This window comes from Scleropages formosus, chromosome 4, assembly GCF_900964775.1.
Source record: "Scleropages formosus chromosome 4, fSclFor1.1, whole genome shotgun sequence".
In the NCBI taxonomy this organism is placed as follows: Eukaryota; Metazoa; Chordata; class Actinopteri; order Osteoglossiformes; family Osteoglossidae; genus Scleropages; species Scleropages formosus.
The window spans coordinates 8,170,319-8,194,867 of NC_041809.1; the positions used below are offsets into that span (position 1 = coordinate 8,170,319).

Consider the following 24,549-nt stretch of genomic DNA (forward strand, 5'->3'; position numbering starts at 1 on the left):
GCTGGGTCTCAAAAAGTCGTATCCTTCAAGGTTTTGGATCTGCGTTACATTGTTCCGCATTATGAATTATCCAGTAACTTCCAAGAACTCAGTGGTAGCTGGAAACAAAGCACCCCAGGCGACGGGAACTAATCCTCCCTAATGCTGCGTGTTCATCTGATGATTATGGAGAAGGGTGTTCAGGTTGTGCGGCACAAGGCAAAAAAGGTGAGCGGAGATCAGCCTGCTGGGCCAGAGGTCAGAAAGGAGAAACTTTTCATTTTGTTGCTCCCGAACACCAGGCCTGACAACTCTGTCATTAGAGGCGACTGCTGTTCCAATTAATTGGTCCATTACCAAATGCAAATTTTGTCCTTCAAATGTACAAGAATTCCCAGTCAAGCTATATGAAATTCTCTGTGAGTGTTTATGTTTGTGATTTTCAAAATGGAAAAGAATACATGTAGTTTGCTGTTATTTCCACCTGAGGCCAAGATGTTTAAACATCCATTGGACCACATATTTAAGCTTTTAAAAGTTAAGAGAACAAATTTCCACTTGTCTTGTATGGCTGGTCTATGACATGTCGCTTTTGTCCTTTTTACTTCTATTTGCTTCTGTTTTTAATTTCCATTCAGGAATGAGCTATGTAATTATAATTAAGTCTGCTGCTGGTATGAAGGTAACCCGGACAATGATATTGTCTGTGATGAATTTCCCATTTCTGTTGCACCTGTTTTCATGTGGCTGCTGAGATTCAAATTATTGAGGAGAGAACTGTTGTCTTGAACTTCACACTAATTGTTTTTTGCTGTATTGTCAAATAGATGCATGTTACTCATTATCTTTTAATGGACACTTTGGCGGAAAGGGAAACTTTGACTGCCGAGTCACTTTATTCCAGTTCAGAGTTGTAAGTAAACTGGACTGATGCTGATTTCATCAAATTAACTTTTGGCTGCAGTAGAGGAAATGCATTCAAACACCATGACTTTGTCATTTTCCTTAGCAAAATTTTGATATACCGTAGTATGATATAGTCATGACATTAAATAGCAGTGGTTAGGGCCTTACAGTTGAAGGAGCTGGGTTCAAAGACCTGTTCCTGCTGTAGTACTCTTGAGCAAAGTAGTGGCCTTGAATCAATGCATTAAAAATTACCCAGCTGTATAAATGGATAAATAATTGTAATTGGCTTATTATATAAATCTCAAATTGTGAATTGATTTGGTCAAAGGCTTCAGCCAAGTAGTTAATAATGTGATTTAATGAGTCAGGAATAAATTATCTTGGCTTTACACAGGGTTTATTTATGAATGCTTGGATGCTGACAGTACCTTTATGACCTAATTTCATATTCAGTGTTTGATCTTAATTTTGTATGTTCACCGTACGCTGTTACACCACCTCAGAACTCTGGAAACACGATGCTGCGATTGTGATTCGCTCACTTCCTCAGCTAGCACAAGGGTTGCTCATGCCTTCAGGAGTTAGCAAGACTTTGGAAAGCACTATAAATCCCCGAAGTCCACTTTTTTTCCTCTGAACAAGGACTCAGGTCCAAGTTCAAATACTTGCTCTGACCCTAAGTGGAGAAAGGGGTATTACTGCAGTCAGAAACTCTTGCTTCCTACATTTTTTCCAGTTCTTATATTTTTGCCTCAAGAAATTGGGTGTGATCTCACTTATCTTTAGTGTTTGACATTTTACCAGCTCCCAGTGAGAGACAAGTCTAAACTAGATTAAACTGCCTTGCCAGAGTGGCGATATGATATGATTATGTGTACTTTTTTTGAAAGGATAATATGCAGTTTAAATGGAAATGGTTCCAAATTCTGTATCTCACCTTACAGTTTTTAATCCCCATGGATTCTGGACTTTGCAGGTGTTCCTTACGAAACCAAGGAACTATTAGGGACACCTGTATAAACACCTCATCTCATGTGTTTATTATCAGAGAATGGCAGAGAACGAAATGTCATCATTCAGCCGCACTCATTTCTGACTCGAGCCCTTCACGCTATCCTCTGATGGCTCCTCACAAAGAGGACCGATCCCCTCGTGGTCCTTGGGGAACTGGAGTAGTGGGTCTCCGCTTCTTGGTTTTTCTCAGTCAGGTGTAGACAGGTTCACCTTTATGTTTCATTTTGCTGCATTCAAGGTGTTGGCTTTGCCGCTACGTGTTGGTTTGAAGGTGTTTGAAAGCCCATTCCTTCTTGTCCTGTTCACGCCCAGCTCTCCACCAAGTCCTTCCCCCCATGCATGAGGCAACTCCACAAAGCTTTGCGGGACAGTCACCACCTGCGGCACGGCGGCCGCATGCAGTACGGCCTCTTCCTCAAGGGCATCGGCCTCACTCTGGACCAAGCACTGCAGTTCTGGAGGGCTGAGTTCCTAAGGGGCAAAGTGGATGCTGACAAGGTAATGCAGCACATTACCCCATTAACCCTGTCCTTTTCTCCTCATCACCCCAATAACCTTCCCCCAACACAATCTCACCCATAAAAAACATAGTCCTTAATTATAGTATTTCAGTTCTTGTAACCCCTGAGGTGAAAGGTGTGTGCTCCAAACAGTGGTCTGATCTCATTTGGACCTTAGACTGGGGTGTGTTTCTTTTGCCCCTACTCTAAATTTACAAAGGTTTAGGTGTTCTAGTCCTTCCCTCCACTAAAATGGATTGGAAATGGTTTGGAAAGAGCAGAAATGCCGTTGCTGTTTTGTCCTTAGCACAATGTCATTTTCCTTTGGGCTCTACCTTACACAGGATTGGAATTAATCTGAACTGAAATTAGACTCAGCACCGATTTTTGTTCAGACTTCTGGGTTGGTTTTTATCTCCAAAGCATAATTTTCTTTTTTCTACACCTCGGTAATTTTTGAGTATTAAGAAAAGCTACATGAATAGAGGCAAAGTACTTATAAAAAAAAAAGGTCACGTCGCTGTAGGGTTTATTTCACTGTTTTCAGCATCGATATTTGTATTAATGTGGAGATTATTGTGCCTTTCCCCTCATGTTCTTAATTATAAAATTTAGAAAGTGCGCTGCTTTCCAGATTCAATCTTACTTTTATGTCTATGGTACATTTAACAAGAAAATTACATCCCTGTAGCCAGCTGTGCGCGCTCTTCTCATTTATAAGAGTGTTTATTCCCAATTGGCCTTCAATCAAATAGGCCTTGATAAGACCCACATATTTGCACAGGAGCGCATCTGGGCTTAGGGAGAATGAAATGTAATTGTTTCTGTTGTGAGAAGCTGGAGACGTACAGTTTGAAAGGATCCTGTAGGCTCTACAGCCTCTGCCACTAATTGTATAATTAAGGTCTAAAACACCAAATTTCATATCGATAGTTTGTCACCGTAAAGTTAGTGCCTTGTTATGTTCAGCACAGTCGAAGAACCACCATTTGTTAAATTTTACATTTTTCGGGACTCCTGGTGACCGCAGACAGAATGCCTCCAGAAACCTCTGTCCTCCACTTGTGTCCTTACTGGTGTAAGCAGCCCGTCCGTCGTCGCAATTGAGTCCATCCGTATGGTTGCGGGTCATCCTCCTCTTTCTGCTTTTCTAAATGTTACTGTTTTCCCCCCCAGAGATTCCAGTCTTCTCATGACATGTCCAAAGTATGACAACTTTCGTGTCATCATTTGCACCTCCTGGGAGGGTTTCTTTGATTTGACCCTAGATCTCTGTTTGTTGTCCTTGTTTCGCCTTAAGTTTGCTTCACATGTACATCAGTCCACAAGACACTTGTAACAATATGCAGACAGAGATTCTGAAGACGCAAAGGAACCGTTCTCACACAGCGTGAATTGAAGTGGTTTGGTGTGTAGTATGCCAGGTCCATCAGTTGCACTCATTTAAAGATGCTAACCTACCCCCAAGAGAGTCCCTCTCTGTCGAGACTTTGGGGCGTCTTCCTGCAAGAGGTTTGCGGTACCTAGTATAAGCGGAGCGGTCTGTTGGAGATAAACACATTAAAAAAAAAAAAAAGGCAAAACATAAGTTTAGATTTCGAAGGCCTGCAAATTCATGACAGACCTACCCCAGCTCCTCCAGAAAAACAGGACTGATCGATAATGCGCCTTGAAGAGAACTGACGGATAAGTAGATGAATAAGTCCGCAACCTTGCCCATTGCTGTCAACTTGTCAGAAACATCTGTCCGAGGATATTTTTCCCATAGTCAAAAGCAAGTGTATTTTCTATGAAAGTGATGCCTTTGAACTCTTCCAATAATGAGACTTTTGCTTCCCAGCATCCCCCAGAGTTATCGAATTTTACCCCTAGCTGCCACTTATTCACATTCAGAAGAGGAGACTTTTCAGCACTTTTTTGTGTACACCAGTGTTTATCTGCTTGATAAATACAAACAAGTCCCTTCTGTGTGTGTTGGGGGGGAGTTAAGCCAGATAAGGCTTTGTGAAGTTTAATACTTGGATGGAAATGTCTTATTGCCCCCTTTAAGGTTCAGAATGCACGCCTGTACCAAAATCCTCTTTTTGAGCTCAGACTCTATCCGGCGCTACCCCCTTCCCCTTCCCCTTAGCAGGGTTCTTAAGCAATGAACATTCGTCACGCAGCACTCGGCTGAAAGGAACAAACAAGAGTTCAAAGACACACTCCACTTCGACTCCCGCAAAGCCAGTATCGCAGGCTCGAAAGATATCAAATCCACCCCCCTCCCTTTTTTTAAACACAGCCAAGCGCGCACACCCGCCGAGCACCGGCCCGCTTGTTAAAGACGCTCATTGCCAGGCGCGCCTCGAAACGGTCACACTCCACCCATTGCAAATGCGCCATGTTTGGAATCACTGGCCCCCTCTGTCAGGCCTTCCGGGCGGATTGGCGCCGGCTCCCACGGTTCGAGCTGAGGCTGCTGGGGCCGGGGACTGCTAGATGATGTATGTTGCATGTCAGGGGCCAGACGGAGCGGGTCTCCCGGGCCTGTCGTCAGCGATGCGACGAAGATGCTAAACCGGCACTGCCGCCGCTGCGTGGGAGTCCGTATGTAACGAAGCACATTTCAGGGAATAAGCGAATGTTCGTTGGGTTTGACCTTGATGTTTCTTTAGAAGTGGTGTCATGAGGCCCTTTTATCTTGCTCTTTTGTGCAGAACTCTCATCTTTTTTGGGGAGTTAAGTTGGGTGCTGTGATGTCAGTGGTTGTAACTGTGTGTGTGACATGGGAAATTCACGTGAGGCGCTGTCACTGCGATGCCTGCAGTAGCGATCCAGGGCTGTACGTGGCTTTCGAAAAAAGCATCTGCCATGAATAAATGTAAATGTAGTAAACCCTTTATAAAGATCCACCTGATGGATCATTTTGAATGTTTTTTGCGCGGCGTAGCATTCCCAGGGCCCCCACGAACATCAGTGTTCTCCGCTGTTATTTGTGCATGAGCTCCATTCAAACTGAATAAATGATGACGACGACTTGTGTTTTCTAGAGCTCTCAGCAAGTCATCTTCTAGAAGTCGCTCATCAATATTGCACGGCGCCTCCGGTCTCTTCCTCTAGAGGCGTTACTTGTCTGGCGAGTTCTCTTTCCCGGGAAATCAAGACAGAACTCCGAGGGAGGCCGTGTTGCGCTAACTAACTTCGACATTAAAGTTTGATCGCTTTGTGTTGACCTTTGGCTCCTCCGGGTGGCTGGAGACCGACTGGGCCAGATAGCGTTTGTTCCTTCGCACATGTCCAGATGTCTACTCCGTGTTAACGTTTTAATTTTCTGAGCGTGAACGCCAGGCTGTATCAAGGCCGAGTGCAAATGCTTCACTCATGAAGCAGCGCTTCTCGATATAAACACGTCTCACAAATCATATGCACTTTAGAATTTCTTTGAGTCTGACATATAAATGCATGATGCCGGTGTTGTACTTTTTGCAAACTTGATTACTCTTGTTTTATTTGCTGGTTTTTAAAAGATGTCCACCGGCCTTCTGCGAGGCCGTGGTTGGGCAGATTGGTTCTTCAGAGGACCGCTTTTCATTCACACTCTAGTTTGAGTTTACAAGTTACATTAGATGTATGTTAGATGATATTAGATTACATTTTATTATATTAGACTAGACTAGATTAGATGAGATTACACGGTGTCAAGACCTAATGTTTGTGTGGACCAACACATGAAGAGGAACAAAGGAAAAAAACCACTGTTAAGCTGGTCCAATGAAGAAACATTGATAAAAATGGACCAGTGTTCTTTTCTTAGAAACACTTTCACATTTATTACATTCAGTTTTCAGTAATGGGCACTGCCCCAGGTAGCTTTAGTTCTGGGTTTGGATGTGGGTTCTACTACAGCTCAGTCTGTCTGTCAGTTTTCATGTTTGAGTGGGTTTCCTCTCGGTGCTCTGGTTTCCTCCCGCAGTCCAGAGACGTGTTTCAGACAAACTGGTTCCATTCAGTTGCCCACGTGGGTGGGTGTGTGAGTATGAATTTGTGATGCATTTATATCCATCCAGTCTGTATCCTGCCTCATGCATTATGTCTCCAGACCACCACAATCCAGAAGTGAACTAAGCATTTATTGATAATGAATGGATGAGTTTTCGGTATTCTAGCTCAATGTAATTCTCTGCTTTTGATGTGTTGGCTTATACTCTGACAGTAGTAAGGCATGTTTTGAAGCTTGCAAATAAAATGTGATGTTTTCTCCAGATACCAGTTGGTTTTGCCGATCATAATAAACACGCTGCCACAAATGTGATGATTAGACTAATTAAGCACCCACATCAGCAGTGTTCAGACAGTGCTCGTAATACTTTAATGTAATGAACGTCACACAGCAACCGGTCTAATGGTGACACAGATCCTTGTGGTGCTTCACTGTTTTTTGGGAAGAAAAATAGATTAAATAGATTTTTAGATAGAAAAATAGAAATAACATTTTTTTGGTGCAGCAGGTAATACCAGTCCTTCACAGCTTCTGAGCTGTGGGTTCAAATATGGGCTTGGAATCTGGTTCAGCTTGTGTGCGGTTTCCATGATTTCTCCGTGTTCATGTGGGTTTTCTGCACGTTCTCTGGTTTCCTTCCATATACATGTCAGGTGAACACTATATTTCCACTAGTGTGTGTGTGTGTGTGTGTGTGTGTGTGTGTGTGTGTGTGTGTGTGTGTGAGGGAATGAGTGTGTGAGGGAATGAGTGTGTGTTATATGATTGCCCTGTGATGGAGTAGAGTCCTCTCCCTGGTGTACCATGCTTCATGCCATATGCTTCCAGGCTCTTTGCCACAAGACCTTGACAGAGAATAACCAGTTAGTGACAACTGGTAGATGGATGAATTTTGCCTTTACTTTTATTGGTGTGGATGGGCAGGGTTTGGATGTCCCAGTGTTGGCGCTCCTTCCTCATCGTGAGAATACACCCTGACAGGTTGACATTCACTTGTACAAGGGGGAAATATGAGTGATACATACACACAGGCTATGAGACAACAGCGCTCACCTCAACGGTGCTCCCAGCACGGCTAATTAACATAATCCTTTAATTATGAGTGTTCTGGATTCCTATCAGTTTTACAGCTCTCGGAGAGGAATACCGCACTTAATTTGCAGCATCCTCCTGTTAGAGAGCTACAAGACCTTAAGCGCATCCGGTAATTACGTCGGCGGTCAGCTTTATCTTTTACGCCATATGCTGCCTGAGTAGAGTTTCATACCGTGCTTTTATTCATTCCTCGTATCCCATTTTATTTGTACATGGCTGAACAGTACCTGTGTAGCGGGAGGACAGAAGGCAAGGAGGTGGTCTGCATTCGAATGAGGCGCTCCGCAGCCTGCAAAATTCCCCGTGTTATGCGTCATTTTGAGTTTCTCGCGCCGATATACTCCAGCGCTTCTTTCACCAGTGGATTACTTCCGCTACGAGCGACTCCTCTAATTCAGCTTGCATGAGCCTCCGTGCTCTTGGCATACCGATGTCGCCCCGTTGGGTGAGAACGACAATGGGGCTAGCCTTCCGAGAAGTGCACATTCCCATTTCTGAGCGCTTCTGCACCAAGGGGCAGGACTGGAGAATGACCGCAGAGAAGCGGAAGGAAACGAGAGGCCCGGCCCCGAAATCTCACTCGCCAAGTACGTGAGAAGAAATGGGGGCCTCTTAATATTCTCCTGCTGTCGATGCGGGGCACGCCCAAGAACTGCTTTTGTGTAGGAGATGAAGTCAATTCGAGGAATGTGCTAGACAAGGTTGAAGAAAGCTTGAAGAAGGTTTTGCCGTTTCCTTTTCTGGTTGGTTGGCCACGTTGATCAAAGACCTCATGGTCAGGGCACTGTAGCTGCCTGGATGCTTTCCTTTAGTTTTCCTGTCTTCTCCATAAATTTGCATCACATTCTCTGTCACTATTACTCCTCTATTCCTGTCGATTTTCTTTGCTGCTCCTCATGTAAGGCTGTTTGTTGTTAATATTGTCGGTTAGGGTTAGTCCAGTCAAACTCAGCGGACTTTGAGAGTCATGTGTTCGCATCACTATCTCTGTTGTTGATGCACTTCTTTTTTCGCCGAGTTGCAGTTTGGAGAAAATCGTCTGCTAAATGAAAAAATGTAAAAGTACTTTCCTTTACATTGCATGGCTATAGATAGATATTGTCATGCTATATAGAGTAGGGCAGAATGTGTAAGAGAACAGCAGAATTTTAGTCATGGAGAGTGTTAACTTCTTGACTACTAAGTCAGTTCAGAAAATGCTCAGTTGCAGTTCAGCTGCTTGAATTAAATCAGAATCAGCCGGCATTCATGGTACCATAAAAATTAAGACATAGGCATTTCTTTTGATAGAAAATGTGCAACAAATTGGAATTGACACAGATATTTTCTGATGAATAGTGGATGATAATGTCACTCCCTTTGCTCAATATTAACGCAACTGAAGTTGGAAGTTTGGTGTGTGAAGACTAATCTGGAGTGCCCTCCATCGCTCTCAAAGTCCCCTGTAAAAAGCTCAAGGGTAAGGCTCTGCTCTTGGTGCAGGCAAGGAAAATGCATCTTCCCCTGTGCACAGGGAAAGGGAAAGAGCAGAGCAGGCATAATTTATGGAACAAAAATTTTCTCCCGATCCAATGTCAAATAAAGTGAGTCCCGCACGTGACAGGGCACTGGGGCCCTCTCCGATATTGACGTCGGCAGCTTTATTTTTTTTTTTTTATCTTTCTTTTTTTAAAAATAGACCCTGCTTCCTCTTGCACCAACTGCCTGTTTAATTAGAGCGCCAGCCCCAGAGAACACTCTCCCTTCGGCCCCCAGTAGCCACATGCACCGCGGCCCCGGCAGAGCCCGGCAGTCACAGTGACTTATTACAGCTAATTGATGAAGAATCGGTGGAGAGGCCGTGGGTGGAGGGACACAGCGTAGCGAACGGGGGCTTGTCACCGGGGGGTGAATCGCGTGTCGCAAGTCTTGGGACGCCGTGCCTGTGCCCTTGAGCTAGGTACCTTACCTGTCCCGTAAGATATGCAAATTGAGTACTGCATTAAGAGGCCACCTTTTAAAGAGAAAGTGCGAGCGTTGGAAAGTAAATGAAAGAATTGACTAAAGTATTTAATGAAACTGCATAACTGAACGTGCGAGTGCGTACAGCTGATTCTGGAAATAGCCCTTAGGTGTGTGTCTCTTCGTGCAGTGTATATTTGTGTGCGTTTAAAATACGTTTGTGTGAAAGGTTCATCTAATTAAATGCAATTAAAGGTTAAACTAATTAACACGTGTAAAGGTTAATCTAATTAACACAAATAAAACTGTGCGAACATTTGCGGCTATACAGAGCGAGTGTGTGTGTTTTGCATTGTCTAGCAGCAAGGTAGCGTAGTAGGTGTTGTTGTTCCTAATGCAATACTTTCTTCAGGGGCCTCATGCAGTGTAGTGATTGGTGTTGCCGCCTTGGACTCAAAAGCACCTGGGTTTTAGTCCTGCTCCTGTCATACTTTATCAAGGTACTTAGTCTGAATTCCTCCAGTAAAAATTACCCAAATGTGTAAGAGTCATAGTAAGTAGCTTAAGTGTAAATCACTGTGGTGGAATGAGTCAGGTAACTGAATTGATAATAATATTGATAATATTAATAATAATAACGTAGGGCAGATGAATGCAGAACCTTCTTGTACTTACAGCAGAGCTACAACAGCTTGATTACAGTAAGCAGCTCTTTATTATAATAAAACGCTGTGTATTCAGTGCTCAATCCTCCAGGCTTTGAGCATTTTATTTATCCTGTCACAGCGGGTTACAGACAACAAATTGACGGAAATTGATATTTAATGAGCTCATCCCATGTTTTCGCCCAAGTCAAAGTTTGCATTACCGGACAGAGTTTGTGTGCATTCTCATAATTGACTGACATCTGGGACATGAGACAGCTCAAGGGGTGCTTGTTTTTATTTGCGCTAATTGAAACAGCACACATAATGTTTTTAAATGAATCCCATTAAAACAGCCAGGCGGGTGTCCTTAAAGGAGGGTAACTGTGTCTTATGCACTTTTCTGTGACACCGTCATAGGCATTCCCTCAATGTAACATAAAATTCAATATTTTTTTTTACTGTCATCAGACCCTCTAATTGTGTTTATTTTGCAGCTCTGTTTCAGAATACAAATTAAGATCAGCGACGTCTCATTGCTGTTATGCCAGATAATAACATTTAATTATTTAATGTGCCATGTTCCTCAAATCAGCGATATGGCATTGATGTGGAACAGCAATTTAAATGTTCAAGAAGCGCATCAGGGAGGCTTCAAGAGGTTTTCTCTCTTTACCGATAACTCTATTCCGCAAAAAAAGTAAGCTCTAAACTGGTTGCAGCCAAAGCATGATGCTGACTGTATGAAATGTTCATTGTGTGTAATTAAAGCCATAGCAATTTAGTTAATAATACAGTATAAATATCGTCTTTGAGGAATAATTATGTATTTTGAGATAGATTTTTGTTTTTTGATTATATCCTGCAGCAACCATAGAAGTACATTTGAATTCTACTATGCTTGTGTTTCTCTCTTTGTTGCAGCCTGCATCTATTACCAAGCTTTTTGTTTCTGTGTTTCTCATAGATGTCTCTCTTTCCTCTGGCTAATACTGTCTTCTGGGGAGACTGTTCTCGTTGTTATTCTACTTATACAACCACTGCTTCTACTACTACTACTACATGCTACAATATTAACTTACATTTCAGCAACCAGCAATCCATTTATTTTTGAATTCTTACAACATTTTTACCTGATTCACTGAATTTTGCCTCTCTGTATAACAGTTTTTAATGGTACACAGCTTTATAAAGGTAATCATTTTCAGTAGTGCTCTATTTTTAAAAAAAAATATGGCAAAAAGCAATGCCGAGTCCTTGCCAGTGTTTTGAACACAGATGCACTCATAATCCTCTCTTGCCACTTTTTCCTTGGCTGTCAGTGTTGTTCAAGGTCTGAGCATTTTTACTTGGAAAAAATACTGGACTTCCGTCCTAAGGGGTTATGGGGGGTATTAGGAGTCATATAGATGCTGCATCGCTGAATATCTGTGGTATCTCTTGTTGTTGGACACAGCCTCTTGCTGAGATTTTCATCAACTTTAAAAAGGGAACAAAGAAATACATCCATTGCTTACTTTATGAACCCAGTTTCTCCATGTAAATCCATACATTATTGAAAAATTCGTAAACTGAAACGACAAATATAACAATATTTATGTGCAAAATTCATACTTGTTCCTGGATGGATCCAAGTACACCCAGAAATCACCCAGAAAGCCACGTACAATAACTAATATATTCCTGTCTCACCGGAGAGTAATATTATCAACGTTTCCAATAACTGTTAAAGAATTACAAATACTGTAATAAAATTTAAAAAACTAAACATCTGTGTACATATAAGTGCAAAAATGAATAATATATGTATGATGAAGAGAAAGGAATATTAGACAGAAAATGTTAGAAATAAAAAAGATTACTCATACTTTGTAGTAAACTAGGTAATTTGTGCTTATTATTATTATTATTATTATTATCATCTAATTAAAAGAAAACTGAGGGGCAAGAAGATGACTATCCCAGCAAACGATTCACGTTTTATTTTTAACAGTAAATAATCAATGCACACAGCACAAGCAGCCACCTTGAGGGGAACGTACAAAATAATATTCTGTTCCTTGACGCAGTGCTCAGCATCGGAGAGATGTAAACCTTGGATTGCAAGGTGTCAATTCACAACGGGGGCTGACTGAAAAGTGCTAAAATCTGCCTCATAAGTGAACAGAAATGTTTGCATCTATGAAAATATTGACTGTAAAACATTCCATTGCAGACGTGAAAGTCTATTTTGAGCATTCACAAATCAAGGAATGTTGAAGCCGTGAAAATTCCTCACACATTCTTTTAGGAGCTAGAAGTATTGCATCTTCAGCTGAAGTTCCAACTGATCAAAAAGTATATTTTTTTAAGCTGTTACTGCAGGTTTTTGAATTAAAATATTATTTTTTTACCTTTTTTTTTTTATGTAATTTATTGGTGGAAAGGTTTAGCAAAGTATGCAGTAGTATATGAAATATTTAACATGGCAGAATTTTTTCTCAGACATTGTGATTTTAGTTTTTTTTTTTTTTTTTTTTTTTTTCCCCCCCCTCCCCCCCACTTGGAAGCAATTCATTTAAAAAATTCCGTATCAGAATTTCCATTGTATTTTGTATTTTTTCCTTTTTTTGGATATGTGCTTAAGTCTTTTTAAATCTGCATAGTAGCTTTAACTAAAAATACAGTACATAAATGCCCCCCCTTGCTTAAGCATTACAGTACCATTATGCTTATTAACAACCATGTGAAAAATAATTGACATGTACATAAAGTTCACTAAATAGCCTGAAATTGTCAGTATAGGAAACAGTATCTGTAAGGAAATAGTGTTCAGAAGACCTTTGAAAAAGTTGTGAATAAGTTATGCTTTAAAATCCAGTTGCTTCTTTCATTGCATCGTCACTGACGCTCCCTTGCTCCTCCACCTATTTAATGAATTGTAAATTCAGCATAAGTTCAGTCTTCACATCAGTTCGCTTTACCAACTTGCAGGGTAACATCTCTGGTGTAAACTTGCACTTGTATAAATTAAGTCTAGAACAGTTTTTCCTCTTTTTACATGGTGAGAGTGCTATAAATATGTTCCAGGTATGTACACATTACAGCCTGTTATAGTTCACACTCATTATTACTGATAAAAGGTGGCACAGACCGTAGTACACTACTATAATATCTTTATTTTTTTTTTGCTAGTACCAATCTAGTATATTTTCCAAAGTGATTTTTATTATTTGTTTCTTCTACTGTATTGTTCATACAGCACACCAAAAAGCACAGCCTTTGCAATCGGACCGCATCTGTATTCTATGGTTAAACTGCAGCGTGCCGTGTGTCTCATGAATATACATGTGGGCGGCTGAATTTATTACACAGCGACACTTTGGCTAAATAATGGCTTTTGGCACGTACGAAATCTCATAGAACAATTTTAATACAGTAGGTTGTGATCTTTAAACTAGAAATTGCTCCCTAAATCCTAAGAACCTCCATATAATTAATATATGAGTGGTAAGTAGTTTTATGGCTTTTTTATTGCAACTTTGCTGCTAGTCACCTTGTCAAGTTCACGGGTTTTATGGCAAGTTTAATGGATTATGATGAGTACAATGATGATGAATGATTTCTCCCTGTGCTGTAACACCGTTTTGATTTTTACCATCGCGGGGAGGCTGTATTTCCTGTTTGAGCGGTTACCAGGGAGTGTTTGATCGGTAAATAGAGATCACTGGCAAGATTGGATGCAGTGACCCCTGTCAAAAGGCAAACAATTTAATGGTTTCTTAAGCAGGCGCCATATTTTTGGGAGGTTGCTGACTACCTGAGATCAGTGTAGCTTTAGGAGGTGTGGTTAAAATGCACCCTCTACACTCAGGATCTGCAGACATAGTAAGGAGCTTCTTGCCCTTGCCTTTGTTTTTTATTGTTATTGATTTCTATTTTATTACATATATATTTACTGCTGTTATGTATTTGCCAGATAATTTTCTCCGACGCAACATACAACTCTGAGTAAAACAAATGTGCGTTTCCAACAGGTGAAGATGGATGCAAGAGAAGACAATAGAAGTTAGATTCAAATTTGTTATGTGAACATTCACAAGTCCAGGATTGTTAAACTACTGGACTTCCCCACACTTTGGTTGTTTTGGAAATGTTTGTCTTTGAGTAGAAAGGTTGCGGCGTGTTCAGCCGTACTGGTCGAGATGGCAGGTAAAACAGAGAGGGAAAGTGGCAACGATATCCATAATCCAGTCACAGCTGTCTGGCGTTTGGCGACACCTCTACAGCAGCTTTTCTGCTAATAGCTCAATATTTCATTGTGGGAAAACGCCCTGGCACGACCGACATGATGTACGACACAGTATCCGCTTTTCCTCCTGCCTCCCCCCCCCACCTCCTTTGCCATCCACCCCCACCCACCCACCTCTTGCCTTTCAGTTTGACAAAGCGTACGCCTACAGCATCCGCCACATGTTTGGGAAGGAGGGCAAGCGCACCGACTACACCCCCTACAGTTGCATGAAGGTGATTCTGTCGAACCCCCCCAGCCAAGGCGATCATCACGGTAAGTTACAGAGCAAGGAGCCGTCATTACCTACGTGATGGAGCTGCGACACTATTACAGCTCCTGGAGTCATTGCACGACTGGGTGTTTGGCATCCGCTCATGCTTTGTGTGTGTGACGGGTTCTAAAAAAGATATGTATTTATGATATGTAGTCGAAAATCTGACAATTTTGTAGGTTTATTAAAAAATCAGAAGTGCATAACAGAAATATTGGTTTGAGTTGGTTACTGGTTAGAGCTGATTTGATTGAGTTGATTTTCATGTCATTTACTCACTGGGTTTTGTGGTCCTCAGGTCACAGATGTTGACTGAACAGCACAGATGTATGTAAGACCTTAGGATTCTGCCGCCAGTGAAGAGTAATTCTCTCCTTTTTTTTTTTTTTTTTGGCCCCCTTCCTCTTACCGTGTCATTTCAGGATGTCCATTTCGCCACAGTGACCCAGAGCTGCTGAAGCAGAAGCTGCAGTCTTATAAAATCTCGTCCGGTGGGATTAACCAGGTTGGTATTCTGCACCAGCTCCACATGCTGAGCTCTGCTGTATCACAGAGCTAAATAAATACCAACAGTATTTGCAAAATCAAGGTTCTAACTACCTAAGGAGAATTGTTGTCCATCATAAGAACACAAGAAGACACTGATAACCCCGATCAGCGGTGTGTTATTGAAATCTCAGAAATGGGCGTTGCCAACTTCTATAATCGTGGCTGAGAAAATATTCATCTTTAATTTATAACATCTGCTTAAAAATGTTACTAGAGCCCCACTCTGTCAAAAAAAAAAAAATTCCCATCATGTAGTGCAGGTAGCACCTTCTGCAGCTACCTTCATAGCTCACTTTTTTTTTTTTTTTCCCCATTAGTTGATTTAACCCCAAATGTAACTGTCTAGGGGCCGATAACTTCACAGAACACCTGAGAATATGGGCTTTAATAAGAGAACTGGAGTTAATTATACTTTTAGTGTGATTAATCAGAAAAAAGGGGTTCATTGTGAGTCAGACTGTAGAACCCAGTCAGTGCTGTAAAGACAGTTATCTCATGCTTACTAGCACTATGTATTCTTGGACTGTTCTCTCTGTGGGTAGGTGGTCCATAGAAGTTCTCCACTTTGGACAAAATCTCAGAGAATTCTGGAGAGCTCAACTGTTCGCTTGTCCCACACTGTTTCTGTCTGGCCTTTGGGACATTTCTAAGCCTGCTCTTTAAGCACTCTTCACCTTATTAAACTTAATTGAATGATGCATGTAATGAAATGGAAAGCCTTCTAAGGTCTGACACTATCAGCTAATGTTCTTATGGAATTATGAACCTTTAGATGTTCCATTAATTGGGAGCCTTATTTTAATTATGCCATAAAGGTCTCTCACGAAGAACATATATCTTTACGTGCAGTGTGATACTCAAGGTGGAACTGGAAACATTTCCAGGTGCATTCGTTGGGTTGGAAGTGGAGGTCTAGAGTGTATAACTTTGTTTTGTTATATCAGAGAGGTGTATATGAGTTAACATACTGAATATGAAGCATTTCTCTGTTTTTATTTCCTGAATCATATCCTGAAATGGAACTTTTGTGATTGTATAATATATGTTCAGAAAATCTATTAGGGCAGATAGAGACAGAATTAGAGGTGAGGTTTATTTAAGGCTTTCCATTATCAGTTGATTTTCCACATTATGGAACCAAAAAGGGGCCATGGGTTTTCTTCTTGTAAACACTATTCATATGGCCATTCTGGTGAAATGAAATGACCAGATAGTAAATCGCTCTGTACCGTTAAAACACAATAAAACCCAAGGAGAAAAAACAAAAAGGATCAATAAACAGAGATTAGTATCGCCCTGAAGCTCTTAAAGTACTCCTTGTGCATAGAGTAGTGAAAAGAAATTTTATGACTCGCAGTAAAAATGCATAGAAAGGTTGTAAATGTTTGTGAATGTCTTTTAATGAGTCCCTTATGTGGGAGGATCTTTTTTTTTTTAATTTTTTTTTAAGTGCATACTTTTCTGAAGAACTCAAGTGGAGATAAGCGATGAGAGTGTAACTGTCTTACTTGTGTCATCGGTGGCTTGACTGATGGAGGCAACCGGAGCTGCTGTTCCGGTGTTTGGCGACGCCGTGTCAACATCTGTGTCTGCTGACGCGTGATGCAGCTGTCAGAACCAGCGCCAGGGAAGACCTTGGATGTTCCGACCATTTACGTTCCATACATGTGCGAGGGGCAGTTTGCGTGAGGGTACCGACAAATCGACAGCAAGCAATGGTGGGGGGTGGGCGGGTGTTAATTTGTTCGGACAGCTGACCCAAAGGGCCGGCACATCTCTCTTCAGATTAAATTCGTCATTTCAACCCCTCTGTCCCCCCAGGTTGATCACGCCATATTTAAACGCGAGGGAAAGTGCAAGGTGTGTTACAGCTTGTAGCTTAGTGTAAAAACATAATGTCAGTTGTTGTAAGGAAATAAATAAATAAGAACAGCCATCAGTTTAATTATGAGCATCACATTTGACAGTGAATAACTCAGGCTTCAGATATATCTGTCAGGAATTCATCAAAGGTGTCTAGAGAAGTTGGGAGTCGCACCTTTAGTGCTGACGCTTGTTTCGTGCATACATAGTTGTTCAGGAAAGAAATCAAATTGAAAATTAACCTGCTCTGCTGACTTTCCTTGTAGTTTCTAGTGTCTGTTTACAGGCCGTTCTGTCCTTCTCTGCTGCTAGACAACAGCTCTAACCATTACGCCACCTTCTGCCCACAATAGTGCAAAGGACCCAGGATTCATTCTCTGCTGTACCCTGAAACACTTCAGTAAAAATGACACATGTATAAATGGGTAAATCCTTGCCAGTGGGTTCATGTACGAACATAACTTTGTAAATTGCTCTGGAGAAAAGTGCTGGCTAATTGGAAAGAATAAAACTTCCACTTTAATTATGGGACCACCTTTGGTGCAGATATTTTTGCTTCCGAAAGATGTGACCTGATTCTAGAACAAGGATTTGCATTTTGTTAATTGTGTGCCGTTCTTAAAGAAAGCCAGTAAAAGCTACACGGAACTCTGATTTCAGCATTTGATATGATTTACACGTACTTGTTTAGCTGAGTCTTTTCTCCAAAATGACTTAGTGTTAAGATGATAGTTATTTGCCCATTTATACAGCTGGGCAGTTTTTTTTTTTGTTCTTTATGATAAGTACCTTGCTCAAGGGTCCTACAGCAGGAGGTGGGAATCGAACCAAATTGAACTTTGCATCTAAAGGCAGCAGCTCTAATGACTACGCTACCAGCTGGCCCTTATGTCCACACATGATTGTGTGCCCACCATTGCATACTCTTCTGCTTTTTTGCCTTCAGTAACCATATCATCTTCAGAAAGCCTTTTTTGGGTTAGATTTGAATACTAATTATGAAAAATGGTTAACTAAAGTGTTTTTCCAACCCAATTAGATTGCAGGTGTTTGAGAGGTGAGGAGCTTGAAGAGCCTGTTTTTAAAAGTCAGTTTCTTGCACTTCTACAGCAAAACTTGTTTCCTTCTTACTCAAAAAGCATTTAATGACTTGCTGAGGGCTGCAGTGACTGAAAATATTCCTCATGTGCATTTATTACCCCCCACAAACCAGCCTGACCTCCTACGCACTTATGCCCCTGTTCCCCAAGGCAAGCACAGGCCCTCCATGAAGTGCATCCCACCTCTCCCTTTTCGGATCATCTCCTTTTATTTACACCCCATGAAAATGAAAGAATACAGGGATGAAACGAAGCAACGTGGAGTTTATGAACTGTGCGATTAGCAGCCAGAATGCCCCGACAGCCCTTTCAGGGTTTATCTCCATTTCCCCATCGACGTGTCTGCCCCATCCAACTTTGCTTTACGTTTATCGATCTCCCACACGACCTCACTCTTCAATCTAACGTTGGATAATAACTGCCAGGGCCACGAGAAATTGAATTGAAAAGCTGGAAGTGAAACAGCGCCGTTGAATGTAGCCTTAAAATGACGGATGTATAATGCATTTGTGCAGCTGTCAATATGCCCGTTGCTCTTACATGTAAAGGGTTCAGAAGGGATTTGATGTGGAGGAAAGTGGATCCGTATATTACATTTATAGTTTGTTCCTAATTTGCCCAACAGGTGGCGTAATGGCTATAGCTTTTTCCTTGTAATACGAGGTTTAAACCTCTCCAACGCTGCAGTACCCATAATCAGTATATGTCACCGGAACTGATACACTGAAAATTACCCTGCTGTACAAATGGTTAAATAATGGTAAGTAACTTAGTGTATAAGCCTAACATTCAAAGTTACTTCAGAGGAAAATGTGAACTAAATAGATAAATAAAAAGAAATACAGTGTAGTGGTTAGGACTGTTGTCTTTAGATCCAAAGGTCACAGGTTCAAATCCAACCTCCAGCTGTAGTACCTTTGAGCAACATACTTACCCTGAAATTCTTCAGTAAAATTACCCAGCTGTACAAATGGCTAAATAATTGTAAGTAGCTTAATGCTGATAGTTGCTTTGGAGAAAAGTGTCAGCTAAGTGAATAAATGTAATTATGATTTTGAAGTTAATTTTCATAAGATGGTTTAGTTTAGGTGTCACAGGTTGTTTGTTTTCAAGAATGTAAAGTAAAAGAAGTGTTCCTGCACACAAGAGGAACAGTGAAGGTTGAGCTTCGTAAGTTGTGTGACGTTTTGGTAGCGACTGTAGGCGCAGTTCGGTAGCCTACATTCACAGAGAGCGCTGTGGACTGTTAATGTTGAGCCAGATTTTTGGTGTTTCGTTCAACACAATATGAAATTTGTGATAAATTGACTCAAATGTGGTTTTGTCCAATTCAGTGAAGTTCCCCTTTTGTAAGCGAAGCATGAAAGTCAGTCAGTAATTAGCAGCCGTAAGGCCCAGCTCCTCTCTGCTGAACTCCCACACGCGAACACATCCATCATAGAAACATGACACGAGAAAGTGTTTAAACGCTCCCTGTCGCGCTCGCTCCGCTTTGCTCCGTTTTCTTTAAAGCGACGACAGCGAAGTTTCTTGTAAATTGACTTTTATGTAAATGTGCTTTCCCCCCACCACCCCTCCCTCTCCACCTAATGCTCTACGTCTCTCCCTTTATTTCTGTCTTTGCAGATCCTGGAGTTAGTCAAGGGGATGCACTATCAGCTGGCCTGCCAAAAGTACTTTGAGCTGACACACAGCGTAAGGACGCCTCTCATTCGAAGTGGGCTGTAATTGGGAGCGGGGGGGTGCAGTCGGGGGGTGCCTTTGTCAACCGGGGGGACAGGGCCGCAACTGGCGCATGAAGGCTCCACAGGGTCCGGCGCTGTAATCACATCCATCATTAGCTGTCATACCCGCTTAATTTTTATGGGTTTATTATAGCTCTTCTAGATTCATTTACCCCCATGAATATTTAATTTATCTGATCTAATGCTGTTTAACGGGGACCTTAAGATCAGCAGTTTTGGTGCCACTCAAGGTTGTTAATAAAAGCAAGAAATATAAAAAGGTCAGAAGATAAGCCGTTATGTTAATACTAAGTTAACTTAGTATTATTTAGTCTTTGCTGTAGTTTTTCTTTGACTGGCTATGCATTCCGATTGTCAAGGTTACCGTGACACTGAGATGTTAAATGTCTCTCAAGAAGGATGCCACAGCAAGGGCATAGCTGGTATATGCAGCCATTTCCAGGTCAGAAATACTGAGAAATGTGAAGTTGGTGCAAATTGTCCAGTGATTTCAGACGCTTGTTCATCGTAAACAAGAGATTATCTAGAATCTTTTTATATCGAAACTTGAAGCTCCTTCAAGTAATGCAAGAACAAAACTGATTTATTTCTGAAAGATGAGAGTAATTATATTTAATCGGATTTGCTCTTACAGCTTCTTTTGTGCTCTGAGCTTTAAGAAAAATGCTTAAAACACTGTGGACATTTCGTTCCACTCTCAAAATTGTGTGTTAAATGTGAGTTGAAGAAAACCACTTTTCTCAAAACCACTCAAGCCACTCTTGCTGTGTTGCTATGAAGGGAAAGCCAATAATCGGCAGTCATAACAGTCATTTTATCCCTTTTTTATTGCGTTGCTTCTTGTCCTCTTCTTGACCTCAAGTTAAAACGTCACAAACATTAAACGTGTAATGAAGCCCCTTTGCAAGAAGGAGCATCCATGGTTAGAGAGCATGAGCGCTGGATATCCAGTTGCTTCATTTCACGTAACTACCGAACCGCAGCTTTCCGATACATCCCTGGAAGGTGTTGGGAGGAGGTCAGCTGTCATTAAACAGCTGGCTTAAGCTGTCCCCACCCTAGAAGAACAGTTTAATTTTTGGAGGGATGTCTGTTTGGTCACTATGGGTAAGTGGCGCACCCCTGTCTCGAACCCTGATATCTGGCCTCTTAAGAAGAAGGCCTTTGTCAGCGTACACTTATGACAATGGCTTTTAATGGCTTTCCCAGTCTACAGTCCCACTCAAAAGCCATTTCTCCAGTCATTTGGGTCTCTCGCAAATGCTGAGCGTGAGATTCTGCCACTGTAACTGCCTGATATGAGAGCAGGAGAGGAAATATCATAGATCTCAATCAGTTTGCACTTTTTCTTTCGGTGCTGGGACCGAGTTCTGCAATAAAATGTGTATTCACTTCACAGGATGAGACAGTTGTATTCTATCAGCGTTATTGCCTAAGAACACTACCCCCCCCTCCCCAAGGGAAGTAACACATACGCCAGTGAATTTGGCTGCTGCCCTAAATGGCCCTGATGTATTTGCTATTGAAATTTATACCTTTGATAATTACAGTTTTGCGCTGCAGTTGCATGCCTGTCTTCCCTCCCTTGGGGAATGTTGCGTTGTCAGAAGTGCTATCAAAAGTTCCATTAAAGAGTTTAAACGGCTCTCTAAAAGAAGCCAGTTTTCTGGAATATTATGAGCCGTTCTTTCTTTGTTTGGCACCGCCTGCTCTTTTTACCGCTCGTATGTTTACTTTTTCCCCTGTATGCTTTAAACTTCTAGGACTATTGATACATGATCTGCTTTTGTGTCCTTCGTGGTACAACAGAAGAGCCCTTCCTAAAATTTAAACCTACAACCATTTAGTCACAAATAATTTTGGGACAGCAGGTAGTGTGGGGGTTAAAGAAGTTTCCTTGCAATCAACTTTCCAGATTTAGATCCCACACTGTGTTTTTCTACAAAGCAGCTTAAAATTTTAAGCTACGTAGAATAATTTACTCATTGATACAGTTGGGTCATTTTTACTAGAACAAAGCAGGGTAAGTACCTTGACCAGATGTCCTGCAGCAGAGGGTGGGATTCAGACCTGGGTCCTTTGAGTGGAAGACGGCAGTTCTAATCAATGCGGTACTGGTTGTTTCCAAGGTACTTACCCTGAATGCTTCGGAAAAAATTACGCAGCTGCATAAATGGATAAATATTGTAAGCTTAGTGTACAAATCAAACATTGTAAGTCACTTTGGAGAAAGGTAAATGAATAAGTAAAAATAATTTAAACTGCGATGGAATTGGTGATGAGGTCAAAGTCATATTCCAGTGGCCTCAAGCATGACTGGTTGCAAGTGGTGTTGCTCTGAAACCATAAACAGGACTGCAGGGCTCATACAAACCCTGATCTAATAGACTCAGACAGAAAAAAAAAAAAAAAACCTGTAATGGAATTCATAGCCATACTTTATTCTTGCAGTGCAAATCTCCATTTTCCACATTAAACCACTCAGTAAAAAGTGCTTGTCTGTGAAAAAGGCAGGGTGCACCATGGATGGGATGCCCATCCATTGCAAGGTAACTTCACTCATTTAGTCACATTACGGGCAATTCAGAGTAGCCAGTGCACCTAAAACACATTTTTGGAGTATGGGAGGAAACCAGAGCACCTGGAAGAAACCCATGTGAGCACACACACTTAGCTGGACTCAAAGGGCTTCATTACTGTACTGCCCTGGGATGGCTCTAGCTGTTAGTCAGTTACTTAATTGACTAATTTTGATATATATATATGCTGTATATAATATAGTATGCAGGGCTTGTACAAACCCTGATCTCACTTCGCTCATGATCTCTTAAGCTCATGTAAGGTATAAATGTTCATGATCGTGCTCGGATCAGTCCTTTACAGAGCTATTACTGCAATGTAGCATAAATGTTTATATGTATCGCAAAAAAAAGTACCAGGCAGGTGATTTAGGAATCAGCGATATTCTGGTGAAGTTTTATGCAGCTACTTGTGCGCTGAATGTCGGTCCATATAGTGAAGGAAAGTGTACTTAATCACACATCTGTAACTATGTCTCTGTTTCTCCTAATGTAATGCACAAATTGTATTTTCTATGAGATGTATGTCGCTTTGGAGAAAAGCGTCTGCTAAATGAATAAATGTAAATGTAGTCTGAGACAAAAAAAAAAAATCTGTAATGGAATTCATAGCCCTATTTTTTATTGTTGCAGTGCAAAAGCCCATTTTGCGCATTAAAGCACCCAATGAAAAGTGCTTGTTTGTGAAGTGGACATTCCTGCCTATTCCAGCTTCCCTGGACGATGCCGCCCATTAACAGCCACGCCATGCTGGACTTTAATCATTGCCATTTGTCCTGCCTTGTTCCAGAGCTGTGAGTTAGAACAAATAGATAGCCGCAGTTCCTCCCTCCTGCCGCAGCATTTATAAAAGGTCAAAATGCAATACTTCACTGATGAAATATTTACGCGGGGACAATAAATCAAAAGGAAATGCAATCTTTCTCCAGTATTAGGAGGGCTCTGACTTGGAGGGTTTCGGGGCGGAGAGGTCGAGGTGGGCTGTGCCAAAATATTTTTTGGTCATGTATTTTAAGATGCATGAAAACTGCCCAGAACTTTGACTTTCACAAATGAAAAGGATACGGTCAGTTTGCAGTATTACATCGTCATCGATCCATGCTTTTAGGGCGCATGCAATGGCCCACCGCCTTTGATTTTATTGAAGGGGATCATGCAGCATTTTCTTCCCGCGGAGCCTCCGTGTCTAGTGCCCCTCTGGATGTGTGGAGGAGGTTGCTGATGTGTCTGCGGCAAAGCACAGTCACATAGGCCAGTTGAAGCAATTCCATTAGGCAACAATCCGATGTGATATGCAGTAATTGGCGTTGTATCATTTCCAGCACTGAAATACAAAGTCCTAAAAATGTGTTTCTGTTCATAAACTGGGTTTGTGCTTCTGGCTGTATGCATTTGTAGCATCACATCTTTAATGTCTAAATTAGCAAAAAATGATTTCTTTCTCCGCCAGATTGACGATGCTGGTTTTTCGCTGAACCACCCGAACCAGTACTTTAGCGAGAGCCAGAAGCTGCTCACTGGAGGGAAGGAGGTCAAGCGCGAGCTGGACTCCCCACGAAGGCCGCATGCTGCCGCGGGCAGCGAGAACTCCAAGGCGCCGCCGGAGACACCTTCCAGCTCCAACCGTGTCCCGCAAGAGGTTATGGACGATTTGGACTCCTTTTTCCAGGAGGAGTGAAAGGCTGATTTGTGGAAGATGACACGTTCCATTCTGCTTTTTCTTCTGTCACTCTTTTCGTGGCATGATGGCTCTCAACATTTCTGCTTGTGCTTATAACGAAAGTAGTTTTTGATCACATGGCTGCAATGTATTGAAAAGGAAATAACCAGGACCTCAGATAATAACGCAGCGTAAAATTCAAGTAAAACTGATAAAAATTGTCTTCCATTCAGACTGTTGTTCAAATGTATGAATAAATATGAGCTCTTCTCTCTGACTGTTTTGCAGAACTGAGATATGCTATACACACATATTGCCCTAGCAGTGGCAATCCTGAGCCCGTGGTGAAAGTTTCTGTTCGGTTTTAAAGCCGACCGCAGTGATAACTAAAAGGCGTGACCTTGTGCCGCGTCTTAATTTTTCGCACTGGATTCGATGCTGAAAA

General features: G+C 41.6%; 1 protein-coding gene across 3 annotated transcripts in view; it reads left to right on the forward strand.

Moving 5' to 3' along the window:
* The window catches only part of prim2 (DNA primase subunit 2), a 64,133-nt gene extending 39,771 nt beyond the window's left edge, over positions 1 to 24,362 (forward strand). For all 3 annotated transcript variants that reach the window (XM_018749244.2, XM_018749246.1, XM_018749245.2), the window contains 5 exons: positions 2,215 to 2,400; positions 14,484 to 14,610; positions 15,031 to 15,113; positions 19,747 to 19,815; positions 23,895 to 24,362. In XM_018749244.2, coding sequence (XP_018604760.1) covers positions 2,215 to 2,400; positions 14,484 to 14,610; positions 15,031 to 15,113; positions 19,747 to 19,815; positions 23,895 to 24,122 — 693 coding nt within the window. In that variant the 3' untranslated portion in view covers positions 24,123 to 24,362. The remainder of the gene's footprint in view (positions 1 to 2,214; positions 2,401 to 14,483; positions 14,611 to 15,030; positions 15,114 to 19,746; positions 19,816 to 23,894) is intronic.
* Positions 24,363 to 24,549: the final 187 nt, after the last annotated feature.